This window comes from Dendrobates tinctorius, unplaced genomic scaffold (genome assembly GCF_039654945.1).
Source record: "Dendrobates tinctorius isolate UK_male_01 unplaced genomic scaffold, ASM3965494v1 ptg000315l, whole genome shotgun sequence".
NCBI lineage: Eukaryota > Metazoa > Chordata > Amphibia > Anura > Dendrobatidae > Dendrobates > Dendrobates tinctorius.
In genome coordinates, this window is record NW_027361982.1 from 959,594 (window position 1) to 981,085 (window position 21,492).

The 21,492-nt window shown below is 49.8% G+C and overlaps 1 protein-coding gene across 1 annotated transcript; it reads left to right on the forward strand.

Annotated features, from left to right (window-relative positions):
• The first annotated feature begins 15,058 nt into the window (after positions 1-15,058).
• Positions 15,059-19,844, forward strand: SLC1A5 (solute carrier family 1 member 5). The gene is made up of 8 exons (XM_073561180.1): positions 15,059-15,634; positions 16,477-16,519; positions 16,610-16,699; positions 16,783-16,949; positions 17,020-17,253; positions 17,875-18,069; positions 18,154-18,288; positions 19,089-19,844. The coding sequence occupies exons 1-8, from the start codon at positions 15,144-15,146 to the stop codon at positions 19,303-19,305; spliced, it is 1,572 nt and encodes a 523-aa protein (XP_073417281.1). The 5' UTR covers positions 15,059-15,143; the 3' UTR covers positions 19,306-19,844.
• Positions 19,845-21,492: the final 1,648 nt, after the last annotated feature.

Below are 21,492 nucleotides of genomic sequence, written 5' to 3' on the forward strand. Positions count from 1 at the left end.
GATCCCCCAATGTATCTAAGTCCAATAACTACTGCTATAACCGCACAGATCACACTGGCAACAGTGCAACAATACTGCCCCCTATGTACAAAAATATAACTGCTATAATACTGCTCCCTCTATGTACAAGAATATAACTACTATAATACTGCCCTCTATGTACAAGACTATAACTACTATAATACTGCTCCTATGTACAAGGATATAACTACTATAATACTGCCTCCTATGTACAAGAATATAACTACTATAATACTGCTCCTATGTACAAGTATATAACTACTATAATACTGCTCCTATGTACAAGAATATAACTACTATAATACTGCTCCTATGTGCAAGAATATAACTACTATAATACTGCTCCTATGTACAAGAATATAACTACTATATAATACTGCTCCTATGTGCAAGAATATAACTACTATAATACTGCCCCTATGTACAAGAATATAACTACTATAATACTGCTCCTATGTACAAGTATATAACTACTATAATACTGCTCCTATGTACAAGTATATAACTACTATAATACTGCCCTCTATGTACAAGACTATAACTACTATAATACTGCTCCTATGTACAAGGATATAACTACTATAATACTGCCTCCTATGTACAAGTATATAACTACTATAATACTGCCTCCTATGTACAAGAATATAACTACTATAATACTGCTCCTATGTACAAGAATATAACTACTATAATACTGCTCCTATGTACAAGTATATAACTACTATAATACTGCTCCTATGTACAAGAATATAACTACTATAATACTGCTCCTATGTGCAAGAATATAACTACTATAATACTGCTCCTATGTACAAGAATATAACTACTATAATACTGCTCCCTGTGTAAAAGAATATAACTACTATAATACTGCTCCCTGTGTAAAAGAATATAACTACTATAATACTGCCCCTATGTACAAGAATATAACTACTATAATACTGCTCCCTGTGTACAAGAATATAACTACTATAATACTGCCCCTATGTACAAGAATATAACTACTATAATACTGCTCCCTATGTACAAGAATATAACTACTATAATACTGCCCCCTATGTACAAGAATATAACTACTATAATACTGCCCCCTATGTACAAGAATATAAGTACTATAATACTGCCCCCTATGTACAAGAATATAAGTACTATAATACTGCCCCCTATGTACAAGAATATAAGTACTATAATACTGCCCCCTATGTACAAGAATATAACTACTATAATACTGCCCCCTATGCACAAGAATATAACTACTATAATACTGCTCCTATGTACAAGAATATAACTACTATAATACTGCTCCCTGTGTACAAGAATATAACTACTATAATACTGCTCCCTATAATGCGGCTTCCCATGTGTGAGAAGATAACCAGGGTTCTCTTCTTCTCCATTGGTGACTCCTCGCTTTTCCTTTTTTGTGGTATAACGGTGACTCAGCATCTTCTGTTTATCCCATGAAGAAGACTTCTTAGTTACAATATAATGGCTTCTCTTGTGTTCTGTATTCTTCACCCTTGTGGAGCACACTGCCTTGTAACCCTTTCAACTCCAGATGCGTATTAAACAGCAGGTGACGGGTTAATCCTGGGCGACATTATTGTAACTGACACTCTCTGCCTCCTGCCAGTTACATGGGACATTTTGTGGGCAGCATATTGGGCACCTGCTGGTGCTGTCCCGTTCCTCTATGATCATTGCTGTCCGTCCTCCCGGTGATCAGTGCCCGGACTCTGGGAAGACATTTTGGCTGCATTCCTCGAGGGATCAGCGGCGGCTCCTCAGCACCAGGACGCAGATCCTGTAACTGAGCCGGCGGTTGCATCAGATCCTATACGCTGCAGTGGGAGGAGGGGAGGATGCCGAGGCGCCATCAGGTGTAGATATCCTCACACTGCGTCACAGTCAGGTTTCCTGACGAGCCGCCACGTCTTGGTGACCTCGCCCGGCACTCGTTCTACGCCCTCAAACTGCACTTATATTGACATTCACTGTTTGCATATATCTTGGCATCCTTAGGAGTGGCTGTAAGGCGTGAACATATGTGCGTGCATGCACAGCAGCTGGGAACTGGAGATACATTGCAACGAACCCTCAGCTCTATAAGCATGACTTGAAAGGGTAGTCCAGTTTCATGAAAAAAATGCAAAATGAAGACAAGGCCGCATATAGTGTAAAATCACAAAACAGACAAAATAAACATCATACCGTATACGCCGCGCACACATTATGTATGGAGAGACGTGCTATGTACTCTGTACTGCAGGCCACAGTGTGACCTTGGTGATCTCAGTGGTGGTGGGTTGAGGCTTTATAAATGAGGGCACTCAGGTGTCTAATGGAGCGCATGTGTCGGGAGTGAGTGCAGGGTGTCTGGTCTCTGGACGGGGTGCAGGGTGTCTGGTCTCTGGACGGAGCACATGTGTTGGGAGTGAGTGCAGGGTGTCTGGACGGAGCGCAGGGTGTCTGGACTCTGGACGGAGCGCAGGATTTCTGCACTCTGGACGGAGCGCAGGGTGTCTGGACTCTGGACGGAGCAAAGGTTTCGGGAGAGTGCGCGGGTGTCTGGAGGGAGCTCAGTTGTCTGGACTCTGGAGGGAGCGCAGGTGCCTGGACTCTGGGGGGGGAGCACAGGTGCCTGGACTCTGGGGGGGGGAGCGCAGGTGTCGGAAGGGATCGCAGGTGTCTAGACTCTGGAGGGAGCGAGCGCAGGCGTCGGGAGTGGGTGCAGGTGTCCGGACTCTGGAGGGAGCACTTCCACCTCCTTTCATGTTAAGTGTCGTCATCAATACATTGTTCTCTTGTCACATCCTGTACTCTCAGTTCTGCTGTAATGAGGTGTGACCTCTCTGGGTGATCTCCACATTCCTGCCAGTCACATACGTCCTGCGGGATCTGGCCTATACCGATAGTGGAGGACTGCCTGTACATGTGCCACCCCTGCTGTGATGGTGGAGGATTCACCATGCACGCATGCTCCGATCCAAGTGCGGGTGGCAGTGCCAGTCATTGAGATGCAAGACTTATTGGGATTTTCTGTGATACAACACAAAGTATCAAGTGTTTGATGTGTAAAGGAAATGTTACAGGGTTTACTAATTCATTTAAAAAATATAAATCTGAACATTGTTCGGTACATTTATATTGAGTCCCTGAGTCAGTATTTTGTACGACCACCTTTCTCTGCAGGATTTTGGGGTCTGTCTCTCCAGCTTTGCACATCTAGAGGTGACATTTTGCCCCTTCTTCCTTGCACACTCGCTCTCGAGTGGATGGAGACCCCTGTGATCAGCAATTTTCACGTCTTGTCAAAGATTCTCCAGAATTTGGGCCTGGACTGTGACTGGGCCACTCAGACACACAAGAATATGCTCTGATCTAAACCCTCCATTGTAGCTCTAGCAGGATGTTTGGGGTCGTTGTTCTGCTGGAAGGTGAACCTAAGCCCCAGAGCTCAAGTTTTCTGCAGGCTCTAACAGGTTTTCCTCCAGAATCTGCCCTGCATTTAGCTCTATCCATCTTCCTATAATCTCTGACCAGCTTTCCTGCCCCTGCTGAAGAAAAGCCTCCCCATAGCGTGATGTTGCAACCACCATGTGTGACAGTGGGTATGGTGCTTTTTGGGGGATGTGCAGTGCTAGTTTTCTGCCACACATAGCATTTTGCACTTAGCCCAATAAGTTCTCCTTTGGTCTCATCTGACCAGAGCACCTTTTTCATGTTCGCTATGTCCCCTTCATGGCTTTTTGCAACTAGCAATGGGACTCATGATCACTTTCAAATATGTCTTTCTTCTTGCCATTCTTCCTTAAAGCACAGATTTGTTATTTATACAACTAATCGTTGTCTTGTGGACAGATTCTACCCCCTGAGCTGTGGATCTTTTCGGCTCATCCAGTGACCATTGGTTACTTGGCTGGTTCTCTATTGTTCTCATTGCTTGGAATGTCAGTTTGGTGGACGGCTGTGTCTTGGTGGGCTTGCACTTGTGCTAAACTACTTCCAATTTTGGATGATTGATGCTTTGTAAAATGTTCTGAGATTGGGTTATTTTGTATAACCTAACCCTGCTTTACTCTTCTCCACAACTTTATCCCTGACCTGTCTGGTGGGCTCTTTGGTTTTCATGATGCTGTGTAATCCCTAATGTTCTCACACAAACCTCTGTGGTCTTCACAGAACAGCTGTGATTATACTGAGAACAAATGACACTTGGGTGGACGCAATGTAGTAATTATGTGACTTCTGGAGCGATTTGTCACTCAGGATTTTATTTAGGGGCATCAGACCACAGGGAGCTGAATACAAATGAACGTCACAATTTTCAGATTTTATATATTTTTTTTTAATTTTTAGAAAACTCTGTATCATTTCCTTTATACTCGAGAAATACTTTTTGTTGGCGTTACATAAAATGCCAATAAAATACATTTAAGTTTGTGGGTGTAACGTGAAAAGATGTGGGAAAGTTTACGGGGTATGAATATTTTTTTTTCAAGACACAGTATATTGTCTGATAGAACAAATTTTTGTTCATTTTGTCAGATTTTACCAGAAACACCAATGTCTCTCGGAGCATGAGAAGATTTCTCTGGCCCCTATGGCCGCCCTGTTACGTAATACGACCCCGTACTTGAGGCCTCGCTGCCGGGAAGCTCCTCATCTTCAGAGATGGCAGTGATGCCGGGAAGGTCATTTCAGCACTGCTCGTCAGAGGCTGGCGGGCGGTCAGCGACTATTTGCGGGCTGTGATGAGGGCGGCAGAAAAATAAACTACAGAACGTGTTTGTTTCTGCTATGGGGACCTCAGAAAGCGCCGGGCGCAGCTGCCCCATATCCGGAGATTTCCTTGCTGCAGCTGGGTTTGCAGCGTCTCGTGCTCCTGTTCATATAATCCAATCATAAGGCTTTGTTCTGCAATGTCAGCGTTTTGTCCTACGCCACGCTTTACGAGCTGGAAGGGATTACGTCTGCGCCGTGCTGCGGCCCGGATCTCCGGAGAACACCATAAATGGCGCCGACAGAAGGCAGCGGTGAGGATCTGTTACAGTGTGCCGCCTATAAGAACGCTGATCCTGCTGGGAGTTTGTTGCACTCATCAGACCATCAGGAATTCACTCTCGTTATGGGGTTAATAGGAGATTTAGCGGATGCCCAGGGTCTGGGTGTGGCTGTTCTCCTGCCCGGACCTGCCATGTTCTCTGCCAGAGGAATGAGAAGAGTTCAGAACTGGGGTAATGACGCCGTCGCCCCTCGCCTTTCCCTGAGAACGGACGTTTATTCTACTGTCAGGTCCTGGAAAAGCTGTGTGACATCCAGTATGGCCGGCCACCACCAGCTCAGAGCGTCATGGCGGTCAGTGTTACCACACATGATGATTCAGAGACGAGAGGATGAGATCTGACTCTCAGGAGAAGCCTCCAGAGTCATGTGGTCGCCGGGACTCGGGGGTCACACCTGTCACATCGTATGGAAACACTGACACATAAGGCAAGAGCTAGTGGTCATGTCATCATCTCCCACGTACATAATCAGCGGCCATTAATATCTGCTAATGACGAAGTGCGTGACCCCAGGAGTAACCATGTACTCTCCAGCACGGACCCCGATATGCTGACCGCAATATACCGACCTCCCCTCTATATACTGACCTCAATATACTGACCCCAATATGCCAACACCCCGAATACTGACCCCCCCCCACTGCCAATATACTGACCCAAATATACCGACCTCCCCATGAGACTTCAGGCAGTCATTGCCAACAAAGGGTTTTCAACCAAGTACTAGAAATGAACATTTTATTTACAATTATTTAATCTGTCCAATTACTTTTGGTCTCTTTAAAAACAGGGTGGCACATGTTAAGGAGCTGAAACTCCTAAACCCTTCATCCAATATTAATGTGGATACCCTCAAATGAAAGCTGAAAGTCTGAACTTCAACTGCATCTGAATTGTTTTGTTTAAAATTCATTGTGGTAATGTCTAGAACCAAAATTAGAAAAATGTTGTCTCTGTCCAAATATATATATATATATATATAGACCTAACTGTATGTTGCATGAGCCCGCACAGCCTCCCTATATATATACTGAATGACCCCACACAGCTCTATATGTGCTGCATGATCACCACACAGCCTCCCTATATATATATATACACTGCATGAGCCTCACACAGCCTCCCTATACTGTATATAGAGCGTGAGCCCCACACAGCCTCCCCATACCCTCAGATGAAAGCTGAAAGTCTGAACTTCAACTGCATCTGAATTGTTTTGTTTAAAATTCATTGTGGTAATGTCTAGAACCAAAATTAGAAAAATCCTGTCTCTGTCCAAATATATATGGAACTAACTGTGTGTGTGTGTGTGTGTGTGTGTGTGTGTGTGTGTGTGTGTGTGTGTATATATATATATATATATATACACACAGTATATACTAGATGGTGGCCCGATTCTAACGCATCGGGTATTCTAGAATATGTACAGGACTGTGCCTGTGTAATGAGCGACGCAGCAGTGATTCCTTTAACGGCTGTAATGTGCCTGTACAATTAGCGATGCGGCCGTGTTGCCGTGACGACTAAGCGCCTGTCGCTGATTGGTCGCGGCAGTTAGCCCGCGACCAATCAGCGAGGCGGGATTTCCGTTACAGACAGAATTAGACAATTATATAGTAGATATATATACATGTGTGTGGCTATATATATTACATAGTCTCCTTTATTATGTACAGTATATTGATATCCCTTATACAGTGCCCTCTTTTGTTATGTACAGTACTGTCCCTTACATATTGGATTATATAGAGTCCTGTCTTGTTAGCTGTATAATGCAATGATGGCTGTTGGAGCATGGGAAAGCTTCCTTTCTAATAGAGGAGCTTGATGGACTGGTAGTCTTGTGACCGGCTCTTCGATCAGCAGTCATTTTATATCTAAAAAGAGAGAGGACTGTGTTAGACATAATAAGTGAGTACACTATATACTAAGGGACTGTGTTAGACATAATAAGCAATAATAATGTCTTGCTCCACCTCCCCCTGTTCCTAAGGCCATTATAAGTCCCCCTTCCTCCCATCCCAATCCCCCACACCCCTCAATGTCCTCCTCCCCCGCATCCCATTATTGTCCTCTCCCCCACCCCATCATTGCCCTCTTCACCACCTCCATCATTGCCTTCTCCCCCACCACTATCTTTGCTTTCTCCCCCACCACTCCCCTCATTGCCCATTCCACCACCTCCATCGTTTTCTCCTCCCCCTTCACCCCCATCATTTCATTTTTCCCCACCACCCCATTATTGCCCTTTCACCACCACCATCATTGCCTTCTCACCATCACCTCCATCATTGCTTTCTCCCTATCACCCCCATCATTGCCTTCATCACCGCCATCATTGCCTTCTCCTACACACACAGCATCATTGACCTCTCTGCATATTCCCCCACCGCGCTACGCATGCAAGCGTGCACACACACCCCACCACTCATCTCTACACACACACACACACCACTTCTCACCTGTCCGCAGCATCACCGGTGGCCGCACTTCCTCGCTCTGGCACAGCGGCTAGCCGGCTGCTGAATGATGCCAGCAGCGCTGCTCTTTGTGTTACAGACAGGAAGCGCGGGCGCCGGGCAAGAAGCAGCATGGATCCTTGCAGCTCCGCTCCTGCTATTTTCTCTTGTAGGCAGCGGAGCTGCTGGGATCGCTCCCTGCCTGTCGCACATGAGGGCAATCTGGCCAGGGGCCCCCCGGAGCCTCGGGCCCGGAGAAACAGGCCAGATTGCCCTCATTATTAGCTGCCTTGCAAGGGCCCCCTGGAGCCTCCGGGCTCCGTTGCAGCCGCACTGGTTGAACCGGCGGTATGTCCGCCCATGGAATTCCCCTCAATATACTGACCCCCCGATACACTGACCCCCCCAATATACCAACATCCCGATATACTGACCGCAATATTCTGACCTCCTGCAATATACTGACCCCAATATACCGACCCACCCCCATCCTCATCCTCAATATACTGACCCCAATATACCAACCCCCGACATACTGACCGCAATACACTGACCCTGATATACTGACCCCAATATACCGACCCCCCCCCCCCCATCCTCAATATACTGACCCCCTCGATATACTGACCCCGATATACTTACCAGCACCCCAATACATTTACCCCCCTGATATATTGACCGCAATATATCGACTCCTGGGGTATATTGACCCCAATATGCCAACCCACCCCTGATATACTGACCCCCCCCCCCGATATACTGAGTCATGCTAGTCATTCTGAATGAGACTGGATGATAAGACATGATTTAACAGCAGAATAGTGACTGCAGCCCTTGAGGTGACTGGAGGATAAGACATGATGTAACAGCAGATTAGTGACTGCAGCTTGGAGGTGACTGGAGGATAAGACAGGATGTAACAGCAGAATAGTGACTGCAGCTCTGAAGGTGACCGGAGGATAAGAGATAATGGAACATCAGAATAGTGACTGCAGCTCTGGAGGTGACTGGAGAATAAGACGGAATGGAACTGTAGAATAGTGATTGCAGCTCTGGAGGATAAGACAGGACGTAACAGCAGATTAGTGACTGCAGCTCGGGAGGTGACTGGAGGATAAGACAGGATGTAACAGCAGAATAGTGACTGCAGCTCTGAAGGTGACTGGAGGATAAGAGAGAATGGAACAACAGAATAGTGACGGCAGCTCTGGAAGATAGACAGGAAGTAACAGCAGAATAGTGACTGCAGCTCTGGAGGTGACTGTAGGACAGCGATTGCAGCTCTGGAGGCTATGTCCAGAGGAGAGGACACGATACCAGTGATTTGAAGGTCTTTAATACTCTGTGTCCGGCAGTGCCAGCCGCGCCTTCTGTGAAGGTGAATTATGTAACATGAACAGCTGAGGACGGAGCGTGTGACTAATATATATTTGTCCTGACCCCACGTGGTCGCTGTGTACATTGTATGTACTGCAGTAATATGGCCCAGCCTGGAGGGGGCGCTATATGTGGGGTCAGATAGCTTCTCTATGTCCTCGCCTGTGGATGCTGCGCTCGTTTACCTGCTGCGATATGAGCTGCATGTCGATCTGTTACCTGTTCAGTGAATGATCCCACAACCGCTGTTTATAGGCCAGACGTTACATAGTGCTTCCAGTCGCGGCCTGTGATTGGCTGGCAGGAGAGGCGGTGCACATCTGGCGCTGATTCATGCGGCTCACATGTGGTTCGTACATTCTGATCTTGGCGGCAGAACCTGGAAATGTTATAATGAGACGGGTACGGCACAATCCTACATAATGCACATCATACAGTATATCAGTATCCTGCTTCAGGGTTCATACTACCATACCGTGCACAGCACCCACAGTGTGCAAATTACTACCCCTCAGTGTGGAGCTGTACGGCATCGGGTGCCAGCAGTCTGTAGCGCTCCCTCCCTAGGGCGCCTGATTCTCCCACTGTGGCCATACCGGTTAGACATCCTGACAGCTGACCCCGGCCACACCAACCTCTCTTGTTTGTCACAATGTATCGGTGCAGTAGGACTGTTTTATTCTCCATAAAGCTGACCTAAAACATTTCAGTGGCCAAAATCAGGACATTTAAAGGGATTGTCCATGGCTCAGACCGGTCGACTTTAGGGAGACCGAATGTGGACACTGTGCGGGGGACATTATACTGACCGGGGAGCATATGATGAGTCACATGATCCATAATCCATCACAGGCCTGAAATACAGGCGAGGTCTCAATGGAGACGATTACGTCTTCTTTTGTGAGTCACCATGGAAACCGAGAGAGGGGGGGGAAAGGTGAAAAATGCACCTAGGCCCGACATTGCCATTTCTGTGTGTGGTTCCACCATTTCCCCCCAGCAACATGCCCGCTGTCTTGGGGTCATACTTGACTCTGAGCTTTCCTTTGCCCCCCACATTCGATCACTGGCTCGCTCTTGTCATCTGCACCTCAAAAACATTTCTAGAATTCGACCTTTTCTTACTTTTGACTCTGCAAAAACTATGACTGTTTCTCTTATTCATTCTCGTCTCGACTATTGTAACTCTCTTCTAATCGATCTCCCTCTTACCAAACTCTCCCCCCTCCAATCTGTCTTGAATGCTGCAGCCAGGATCATATTCCTCGCCAATCGTTACACCGATGCCTCTACCTTGTGCCAGTCATTACACTGGTTACCCATCCACTCCAGAACAGTATAAACTTATTACCCCCCCCCTCAAAGCACTCCATGGCTCAGCACCACCCTACATCTCCTCCCTCGTCTCAGCCTACCACCCTAACTGTGCCCTCCATTCTGCTAATGACCTGAGGTTAGCATCCTCAATAATCAGAGACGAGAGTGGGATGTTCTAAGACTTTTCACGTGCTGCGCCAATTCTTTGGAATGCACTACCCAGGTTACTACGATTAATCCCCAATCCCCACAATTTTAAGGGTGCCCTAAAAACGCATTTATTCAGACTGGCCTACCGCCTCAACACATTAACCTAATCTATCCCTGGGTGGCACAGCCAAAAGTTTTACCATAACCAGGTTTCCCGCATCATGTTCCCACATGCTTTATGCATCCATTAGCCCTCTGTGTCTGTACTGATACACACTTAACATTATGGCTGGTCCATACAATCAGGGCAACTGTTACCACCCACCTTTCGTGTCTACCTCTTTCCTCATAGACTGTAAGCTTGCGAGCAGGGCCCTCATTCCTCTTGGTATTTGTTATAATCTATGTGATTATTATTATGCTGTAATGTCTATTGTCTGTACAAATCCCCTCCGAAATGTAAAGTGCTGCAGAATATGTCGGCGCCATGATGTAACCTGTGGAAGCGCCTCTGCTGCGCGAAACGATCGTCGTTGCTATTTCCTTCTTGCACCCGTTCTCCCGCTGATATACTTTTATAATAAAGCCTTGACTACATTACCCGGTGAGTGCCGTTCCTTTCTACAATTTTTTCTATAGAAATAAAATTTATTGTTGTTATTATTAAAAATGACCCTGAGACTTCTCAGCAGGAGGAGCAGTAACAGGTTTCCTGCTTCATCCTCAGGGGTCCGGTCGCTGCTTTTCTGGATGAGCCGCCCGTGACAAGATCCAAAACCAGAATATCGGGATAGACTGGGGTGTCGGGATTCCCAGGATCGGACCATTAACCCCATGCTGCCTGTCAGACCCCCCCATAAACAATATATAAACAAGGAATGGTTTCATTCACTGACAGCAAGTAGAGATCTTTAAAATGATGCAAAGCTAAATTATTAGAAAGTCGTAGATCTTTTTAATATTACAATCGTGAATCCGTCATTTGTAGAAAACTGACTGCCGGCCCTTCCACTGTAGCTTGGGACCTCTGCATCACAGATGGAGGGCACAAGTAATGACAGCACAGCGAGCACAAGGGTCTTACATTCAGTAGGACCAGATGAGCGGGCAAGGGTCACTATGTGCCAGATAATTACATGCACATGTGGGGCAGGGAGCGCCCAAAAGATCACACTACTAAAGACCCATAATAGTCGGGGGTCCTGTTGGAGAGTTTGTATTGGGGTCCGTGAGTTTCTGGTTTCACCACTGCCCTATGACTGCAGGAAAATGCCAAGGGGCCACTGCCAGCACACGGCCCGCGAGATCAAGTCCAAGTACCAGTGGGGTTAAATAAGGTCAAGATGCAGGAAATAAGAGACTGGGCCGACACATGACACGAGAAGGATAGAGTAGGGCGAGTGCCAGCAGTGGAGGGTGTGGGGTACAGAGGGTGAATGCCTGCAGCTGATGGTATGGGGGACAGAGGGTGAGTACCTGCAGCAGATGGTATGGGGTACAGAGGGACAGAGGGTGAGTACCTGCAGCAGATGGTATGGGGTACAGAGGGTGTGTGTCAGCAGCAGATGGTGCAGAGCACAGAGCGAAAACCAGTAGGAAGGGGTGCTGGGTACAGAGAACGAGTGCCAGCAGCAGAAGGTGTTGGGTAGAGAGGGCAATTGCCAGCAGCAGAGGGTGCGGGGTACAGAGGATTATTGCCAGCAGCAGAGGGTGCGGGGTACGGTGGGCTATTGCCAGCAGCGCAGGGTGGGAGGTACAGAGGGCGGTTGCCAGCAGCGGAGGGTGTGAGGTACAGAGGGCGATTGCCAGCATTGGGGGGTGCGGGTACAGAGGGCGATTGCCAGCAGGGGAGGGTGTGGGTACAGAGGGCGATTGCCAGCAGCAGAGGGTGCGGGGTATGGTGGGCTACTGCCAGCAGCGCAGGGTGCGAGGTACAGAGGGAGATTGCCAGCAGCGGAGGGTGCGAGGTACAGAGGGCGATTGCCAGCAGCGGAGGGTGCGAGGTACAGAGGGCGATTGCCAGCATCGGGGGGTGCGGGTACAGAGGGCGATTGCCAGCAGGGGAGGGTGTGGGTACAGAGGGCGATTGCCAGCAGCAGAGGGTGCGGGGTATGGTGGGCTACTGCCAGCAGCGCAGGGTGCGAGGTACAGAGGGCGATTGCCAGCAGCGGAGGGTGCGAGGTACAGAGGGCGATTGCCAGCAGCGGAGGGTGCGAGGTACAGAGGGCGATTGCCAGCAGCGGAGGGTGCGAGGTACAGAGGGCGATTGCCAGCATCGGGGGGTGCGGGTACAGAGGGCGATTGCCAGCAGGGGAGGGTGCGGGTACAGAGGGCGATTGCCAGCAGCAGAGGGTGCGGGGTACAAAGGGTGAGTGCCAGCAGCAGATGGTGCAGAGCACAGAAAGCGAAAACCAGTAGGAAGGGGTGCTGGGTACAGAGAACGAGTGCCAGCAGCAGAGGGTGTGGGGTACAGAGGGAAAGTGCCAGTAGCAGAGGGTTTGAGGTACAGAGGGGGAGTGCCTGCAGCAGATGCTATGGGGTACAGAGGGTGAGTGCCAGTAGCAGATGGTGCAGAGCACAGAGAGCAAAGAACCAACAGTAGAGGGTGTGTGGTACAGGGCTAGTGCCATCAGAGGATGGTGCGGGGTACAGAGGGCCATGCCGGCAGCGGAGGGTGTGGGGGTAAGAAGTACGTACAGAAAGCACCTATCATCACTCGCTGTGAGGGCCGGTGCCAGGCCTGAGGGGCAGATTACACAGGGGATTATTGTGGAGCAGTTGGCAGGCCATGGCACGGGGTGTGGTGTTCTGTTCTTAGCAGGATTCCATGGCTCCTCTTATGGGGATTGTGAGATATTTGCTTTTACTTAGTTGCAGTGTTAAAGGGCCAGGGGGATATTTGTCCGGCGGGTGCCCCCCGTGGTTACAGCGGCCGGAGGGGAATGTTTGGGTCTCCTTATGTGCACTTGTGGTGTAGGCGAACAGATACCACGTTTGTGCCCGTTGACTGGCACATTGCAGTCGTCTCTGTGCAGCAGCGCGGGCGGTGGCGTCACCCTGTAATGAGCCGCTTGGGTTATTATCCCAGGATTTCTGAAAATCTCCCTGGAGGCTACAAATCTGGAGCTTTACAGGGAGCGTCCTCGTGTCTGGCGGCAGACATTCCCGCCAGGACCCCCCGCCGCCGCTGCATATATATCAGGCGAACGCCACTATGAGAACACATCACTGCGCAGGCGGCTGCGTACCTGGCGTATAACAGTAATCTGCCCAACCACATGAGCAACAGCAAGTGAAAGAGATCAGTAAACAGCAGACGTGGCCGTACGGGTCGTGAGCTTGCAGGCACAAGGGTTAATATCCTGCACTTAGTGTTAAGGAACCTGGCAAAGACGTGGGGCATAGAAAAAGGGAGTGGCTTATATTTTACTCCTACTGAAGAAAGTGGCTTATATTTTACTCCTACTGAAGAAAAAGCAAGGGGAGAGGCTCCTGCTGCAGCCAGTTGCCCCGTTTTGTGGCCTTTATGTCACAGTAATATAGTAGCACTGTATGGCAGTATTATTTCTGTGCTGTGTGGTGGTATTATCACTGATGTACTGCAGGCAATGTTATTTCAGCTCTGAATGGCGGCTTTAGGCGGTATTGTACAGTTTGGTATCGCTCATTGCTGCTTCGCTCACTTTTATCGTTTTGTTATTCTTGACACTTTTCCCCTTTGCTCTGGATTCAGTTCAGATCAGACGTCCGGAGTCGTCACGTCTGCATTTCATATTAAATATAACCCCCAGCCGCCATGACATCTGCTGGGGGTTATAGTCCTATGGTGATGGATGCCATCTGGATCAGCGCTGATTGATCATCCGCTACAAATAAATTCAACTAAAAATAACCTGATTCCAGGAGACAAAGGGGTGGAGCTATGCAAATCGGCTCAAATAAGAGCGACACGTTTATGTGGGGGTCACTAGACCACAGGGATCGACGAACCAAAGTGCCATCATGCCTGGCTTTATATCTGCTGCAGAAGAACCACAAGTCCCAGCCAATCATGCCAATAGTCCAATACATTGCAAGGAGAGAGAACAAAAATGTGTCACTGTCCCCCAGCGCTCATCCATTCCATCTTCCAGGTATAATCCTGGGGTCTTCTCTGGGGGCAGAGGGGGATTTAGGCCCCAGGGTCCATGTGACACCTGCCCCCGATCGTGGCTCCTCTGTCGTTGATAGACATCACAGTATATAGTACAAGCGATCAAGTATTTGCAGGTTAAAGTCCCTTATGGGCACTACAGCAAAGTAAGAAAAAAATAAGTTTTTTAAAAATGTTAAGGACAATAAAAATTGGCTTTTTCTCATCTATAATGAACACATTGAAAAAAATGAATAAATAAGAATTTATCATATTGGGGGATCACCGCGTCCCTAAAAGTCCGATCTATGAAAAGATAACATTTAACTCATAAGGGTAAAGTCCTTCTAAAGAAAAAAAAGTTCCAACAACAACATTTTGGTGGAGGCACCTCACCCAAAAATGCAATAAAAAGAGGAAAAAAAGGATAAGTGCGGCTGGAATGGGTTAAGAGGGGCGTGGTCCTGCTTACACCCCCAGCACACCCCTCAGTGGTGACAGAGGCCACGCCCCCTCAGTATAAGAGCCACCCGGCTAGTTCACACTCGCTGTAGACGCGGCAGCGCGCGGTTCCCCGACACGTGCGGACCTCCGGCTTATAAAGACACGTGTCCCGGCATCATGAAGGAATGTAACGGAGGAGACCCGCCGGTGCCCCCCGGCCTGCACCGACCCCAGAAGGACTCCGCCTCTTGCTGCGCCCGCACCCGGCGCTTCCTCGGCGGCAATGCCCTGGTGCTGCTGACCGTGGCCGGGGTGCTGGTGGGCGCGGCGCTGGGGATGGGAGTCCGGCAGCTGGAGCTGAATGCCGCGCAGATCTCCCGCTTCTCGTTCCCCGGGGAGCTGCTGCTGCGGCTGCTGAAGATGATCATCCTGCCGCTGGTGGTCTGCAGCCTGGTGTCCGGCGCCGCCTCCCTGCAGCCCTCCGCCCTGGGGAAGCTCGGCGGCTGGGCGCTGCTCTTCTTCCTGGTCACCACCCTGCTCGCCTCCGGCCTGGGGGTCTGCCTGGCGCTGCTCATCCGACCCGGGGACGGGGCTGAGGCCAAGCTGGGGAAAGAGGGCGACATCCCGGAGAAGAAGGAGGTGGTGGACTCGTTCTTGGACCTCATCCGGTAAGTTACGGGGGCCGGAGGGAGCTGTGGGGCGATGGGCCGGGGGGAGAGCTGTGGGGCGATGGGCCGGGGGGAGAGCTGTGGGGCGATGGGCCGGGGGGAGAGCTGTGGGGCGATGGGCCGGGGGGAGAGCTGTGGGGCGATGGGCCGGGGGGAGAGCTGTGGGGCGATGGGCCGGGGGGAGAGCTGTGGGGCCGGGGGCCGGGGGGAGAGCTGTGGGGCCGGGGGCCGGAGGGAGAGCTGTGGGGCCGGGGGGGAGAGCTGTGGGGCCGGGGGGGAGAGCTGTGGGGCCGGGGGGGAGAGCTGTGGGGCCGGGGGGGAGAGCTGTGGGGCCGGGGGGGAGAGCTGTGGGGCCGGGGGGGAGAGCTGTGGGGCCGGAGGGAGAGCTGTGGGGCCGGAGGGAGAGCTGTGGGGCCGGGGGGAGAGCTGTGGAGAGACCTGTCCCATCGGGTGTAGAGGATGGGGGTAACAGATGGGAGTTGTGGGGTGTTCATAAGAGAAGGCTCCAGGAGGTGTTAGGTAGGGGCTGTGCTCCCCCCATGTGCCGGGCTCCCCTCACACATCCTCTGTATTGAGCTGATGCAATGTTGACTGTGGATTGTGTGAGACACGTGGAGGGGCATGGCCCTGGTGACATCGCTGTCCCTCCCCGTTTTTTTGTTTCCGTGCGTCACTCCTGGTCTCTGCTTAGAGTGCGGGTTTTCCTCCTGATGTCAGAGCCTCCCCACAGCGAGCGGGAATCCGGCCTCTGCCGCCTCATTACATGCTGTTATTATTGTGTCTAGTTGCTATGGAGACATGTGGGGGGGCAGACATGTCTGATTTTCGTCTTCTCTCCACAGAAACATCTTCCCTTCGAACTTGGTGTCGGCCGCCTTCCAGTCGGTGAGTGTGGTGTGGCCCCCGAGCTGCGGGTGGGCTGTAGTGGCAGCTCCTCCGGGCGGCAGAGATGTGACCTGTGCGTTTCTCTTGCAGTACTCCACCTCCTATAACTGGGAATACCTCAATGGTTCCCGCGCCGACGTCAACGTGTCCGAGGCCGCAGACATGAACAGTACGGTACAGGTGAGCGGTCGCAGCCATCATCCTCGGCCGTCGCCCACCCTCGTGCACCCCTCTGTCTGGGTCTCACAGTTTGTGTCCTCTAGGTGCCCTACGGTAAAGAGGTGGAGGGCATGAACATCCTGGGCCTGGTGGTCTTCGCCATTGTCTTCGGGGTTGCGCTGCGCAAGTTGGGGGAAGAGGGAGAGATTCTCATCAAGTTCTTCAACTCCTTTAATGAGGCCACGATGGTGCTGGTGACCTGGATCATGTGGTAGGTGCCGAAGACGTGGCCGCTGCTCAGGCAGTCACTGCCGCCCGCTAACGGTCTGTCCGCTTCCCAGGTACGCGCCACTTGGTATCATGTTCCTGGTGGCTGGAAAGATTGTGGAGATGGAAGACGTGGTGCAGCTGTTCACCAGCCTGGGCAAGTACATCTGCTGCTGCCTCGTGGGCCACGCCATCCATGGCCTCATCGTCCTGCCACTCATCTACTTCGCCTTCACCAGGAAGAACCCTTACCGCTTTCTCTGGGGAATCATCAGTGCTCTCGCCACAGCGTTTGGAACATCTTCTAGGTGAGGTTGTCAAGGATGTGTATACACAGCAGAATAGTGAGTGCAGCTCTGGGGTATAATACAGGATGTAACTCAGGATCAGTAATGTAATGTATGTACACAGTGACTGCACCAGCAGAATAGTGAGTGCAGTCTGGAGTATAATACAGGCTGTAACTCAGGATCAGTAATGTATGTACACAGTGACTGCACCAGCAGAATAGTGAGTGCAGCTCTGGAGTATAATACAGGATGTAACTCAGGATCAGTAATGTATGTACATAGTGAGTGCAGCTATGGGGTATAATACAGGATGTAACTCAGGATCAGTAATGTATGTACACAGTGACTGCACCAGCAGAATAGTGAGTGCAGCTCTGGAGTATAAAACAGGAGGTAACTCAGGATCAGTAATGTATTTACACAGTGACTGCACCAGCAGAATAGTGAGTGCTTCCCTGGAGTATAATACAGGATGTAACTCAGGATCAGTAACGTAATGTATGTACACAGTGACTGCACCAGCAGAATAGTGAGTGCAGCTCTGGAGTTTTATCCTGATGTAATCGCACTTGTTTAGTTGTCCATGCATAGTGTTATGATGTGGGAGCTGTAGTGTTAATTCCTCTGCTCTTCCTTTAGCTCGGCTACCCTCCCTCTGATGATGAAATGTGTAGAAGAAAGAAATGGCGTTTCGAAACAGATCAGCAGATTCATCCTCCCGATCGGTGCCACAGTTAACATGGATGGCGCTGCATTATTCCAGTGTGTGGCAGCCGTCTTCATTGCGCAGCTTAATAACCACCCCCTGGACTTCATCCAGATCATCACCATCCTGTGAGTGCGGCTCCTGGAGCGGCTTCTCTCCTGACCAGGGGGCCATATATCTGGCTCTGACCTTTTCTCTTGGCCTTCTCTCAGGGTCACGGCCACAGCGTCCAGTGTGGGGGCTGCGGGGATTCCGGCAGGTGGAGTCCTGACACTCGCTATCATTCTTGAGGCGGTGGGGCTGCCCACTAACGACATCTCCCTCATCCTGGCTGTGGACTGGTTGGTGTAAGTATCGGCCTCTTGTCTCTACTGGTTTGGTTTGTAGCTGAGGGCCGAGCTCTGCTGTGACGAGGACGGCTGTGGGAGTGGCTGCTGTAATCTGACACATGGGTGGAAATAATCCACATTAGTCAACACCGGCCACAAGTTGAAATGTAAAAATGTTCATTACCTGTTAGGGGTGGAAATGATTCTTTAAAGCACCTTAATCACCTGGGCCAAAGCTGCATTGTGACTATGTATGACGCTTCAGAGCTGCCCTCAGTATTCTGCAGCTTCAAAGTTAAAATCTGGCATTGCGTGTGTTTTCAGAGAGCAAAGGTATATAATAACAATGAAGTAAATATAAGACTCTAGACTCATCCAGTATCCACAACACAGGGCTGTAGTGGGAGAGCTATAGAGTCCAGCACTGCTCGCTGACAGTCCCAATACCTAGACATAAGTCTGGTCTGAATGTGACCAAGGTTTTGGATAAGGCTGCTTCTAATCTAAGCACTCTTAAACACAAGGGTGAATGCCACCAGATCTTCATGTGTTGGTTGAGAATGTGATATACATCCAGGACTAGACGCTGTAATCTGGTCAAAATTCTGGATGACTGTATCCTGGTCCATAGAGGACCCTGCCTGCCCCTTAGCTGTTACTTGTTCACAAACTTGCTGTTTTCAAACAACCAGCAGCAGTGGGAGTTCAGCTCTGGAGTATAATAAATCTGTGAAGTGTGCAGGCATGAGTCTGAGTGCTCTGCCTTGTTCCCCTTCTTTGACCGCCACTATACTAACTCCATTTTTGTTTTTCTCCAGTGACCGCACTTGTACGATTCTGAATGTAGAGGGAGATGCATTTGGTGCAGGCCTTCTGCAGGTTTATAGCGACCGGACCGCAAAAAACGGCGGTGAAGACGTGGCCTTAACGTCGGTACGAGTGGTGGAGGATCATCCAGAAGGCAACCCCCTCCTGAAGGACACATGTGTGGTGGTGGACGGCTACAGCCCTTCAGAGAAGGAGTCCACCATGTGAGGCCGAGCGTGGTGATGTCTGGACTTGTCGAGGGCAGTTTTTTTTTGTTTTATATTATATTTTTTTTACATGGATTTTAACTTATGCTGCATATTCGGGGCAATCGGGTTCAGTCTGCAATCAGGGCCCAGCGCTGCCTCCTTTACCTCCAATCACGGTGATGTAATTCTCTGCCAGAAGGTCCTTCCTGTGTACGCCATGCTGCAGGGAGCCGTTTGCCAGGTTCCGCACTATTTTATACGTTTGTCGGGGACTTGTGTCTAACTTTATTTTGGGACCAAATTGACTGTTTTTTGTGTAATTGGCGTCAAGACTGCAGTGCGGTACAGAGGATGTGGCTGTGATAGAGCGGGCCTATTAGGTCCACATGGGTGATTACTGCTCCTGGGGACGCAGCTGCTGCTGATCAAGCACTGTACATGATGTGTGTAATATGGAGTATGTTACTTGTGGTGATCCCCAGATCCCAACATTGTGTGAGTGACAGAGTGGCTGATGGGAACGTAGTGCTCAATGAAGTAAAGACAAAAACAATCACATACTCTATTTTATTGTATTTTCTCCGTAACGCAGACGCGACATATCCCGGATACAATGGTAGTTTCCCTCTGAGCTGGTCCTAGGAGCTCACAATCTAATCACTCCCACGCTCTCTGGCTACACATGGTGTTGTAGCGTTGCCTGCTAGTCAGCAATAACCAGTGAGGGGTTCAATCTAACCCCCCCATTTGACATAACCGGTGTGGTTCTTGCCTCCGCAAGATGCCAGAGCTGGGAATCCCATCCTTAGACATTGCCTCTAGATCAGTGACACTGTGTTGGTCCATTACTCCCAGTGCAAACCAGTCTGCAATCCTATGGGATGTAGCACACCCTGTCATCACCCATCAGCTGACTTGTGGGGGGGGTCTCATGGCACTTGCCAGTCTATTAAATGGCTGGATAAGTTGTAGAAGTTCTGCTGGACTTGTATGTAAAGTGGTGCTGATGTTGCTCCCGGCTCAGGACTGTTTACGATTCTCAGTGCTCGGTGTGGACGAGAGCTGACTCTTCATTGCCTTCCCTAAATTAACCAGACACAAGTAATGCCCATGCAGCAGAAACCACATCATTGTGGTGACAATACACAAACTAATTCTAAGGCTGCGTGTTAGGCTATGTGCACACGTTGCAAAATTTCCGTGGGAAATATGCAAGAAAACCACATTTTAATTCCTGCTGAAAAACTAGCGATTTGCAATTGATCGGTAGCATCGCTTGGAGAACTGATTGACAGGTTGGTCACACTCGTCAAACATAGTGTTGGACAAGCGTGACCAACTTTTTACTATTGAGGCTGCCTATGCAGCATCAGTAGTAAAATGATCTAATGTTAAAAATAATAAAAAATTGTGTTTTTCTCACCTTCTGGCATCCCGCGCATTGTTCCCGATGCTCCCTGCGGGTCCTGTTTCCAGTGATGCATTGTGACAATGATCTTTCATGATGTTGCGAGACTGCGACGTCATCAAAGGTCATTGGCGCAATGCATCACTGGGAAAGGGACCTGCCGGGAGCATCGGTGAGGCCTGGGAACGCTGTGCGGGACATCTGTAGGTGAGTGACTTTTTTCTTAAATTTTTTACAGGGATTTGGTACCCAGAGCCTGGAGGACCGTTTCCTCTCCTCCAGACTGTGGGTACAATCTGCAAATGTTCTGCTTACTTTTCACATGGTGGGCACAGCAGGCGTCAGCTGTGATAATGTGCCAGGGGCGGTCACGGACCGTCCCTGACACGTTAACCTCTTGCACACCGCGATCAAACACGATCGCAGTGTACCGGGGGTTAAAGGGAAGCATCGGCAGGGAGGGGGCTCCCTCCGTGCTTCCCTGAGCCCCCCACAGCAGTGCAATGTGCAGCGCTGCTGCGGGGGGCTTCATCCTTGCAGGTCCCCGGATCCAAGATGGCGACGGGGGGCCTGCAGGGAGCTGGTTTCCTCAGTGCCTGCAAAGCGCAGGCATGAGGAAGTCTGCGTCTATGCCTGTGACAGATCGCTGATCTGTCAGTGATCTGTGATGTGACAGATCAGCGATCTGTCACATGACAGATATGCCCCCCCCCTGGGACAATGTAAATTTAAAATCGCTAAATAAACTTTAAAAAAAATATTCCCAAATAGATTCATTTTTTTGGAAATAAAAAAACA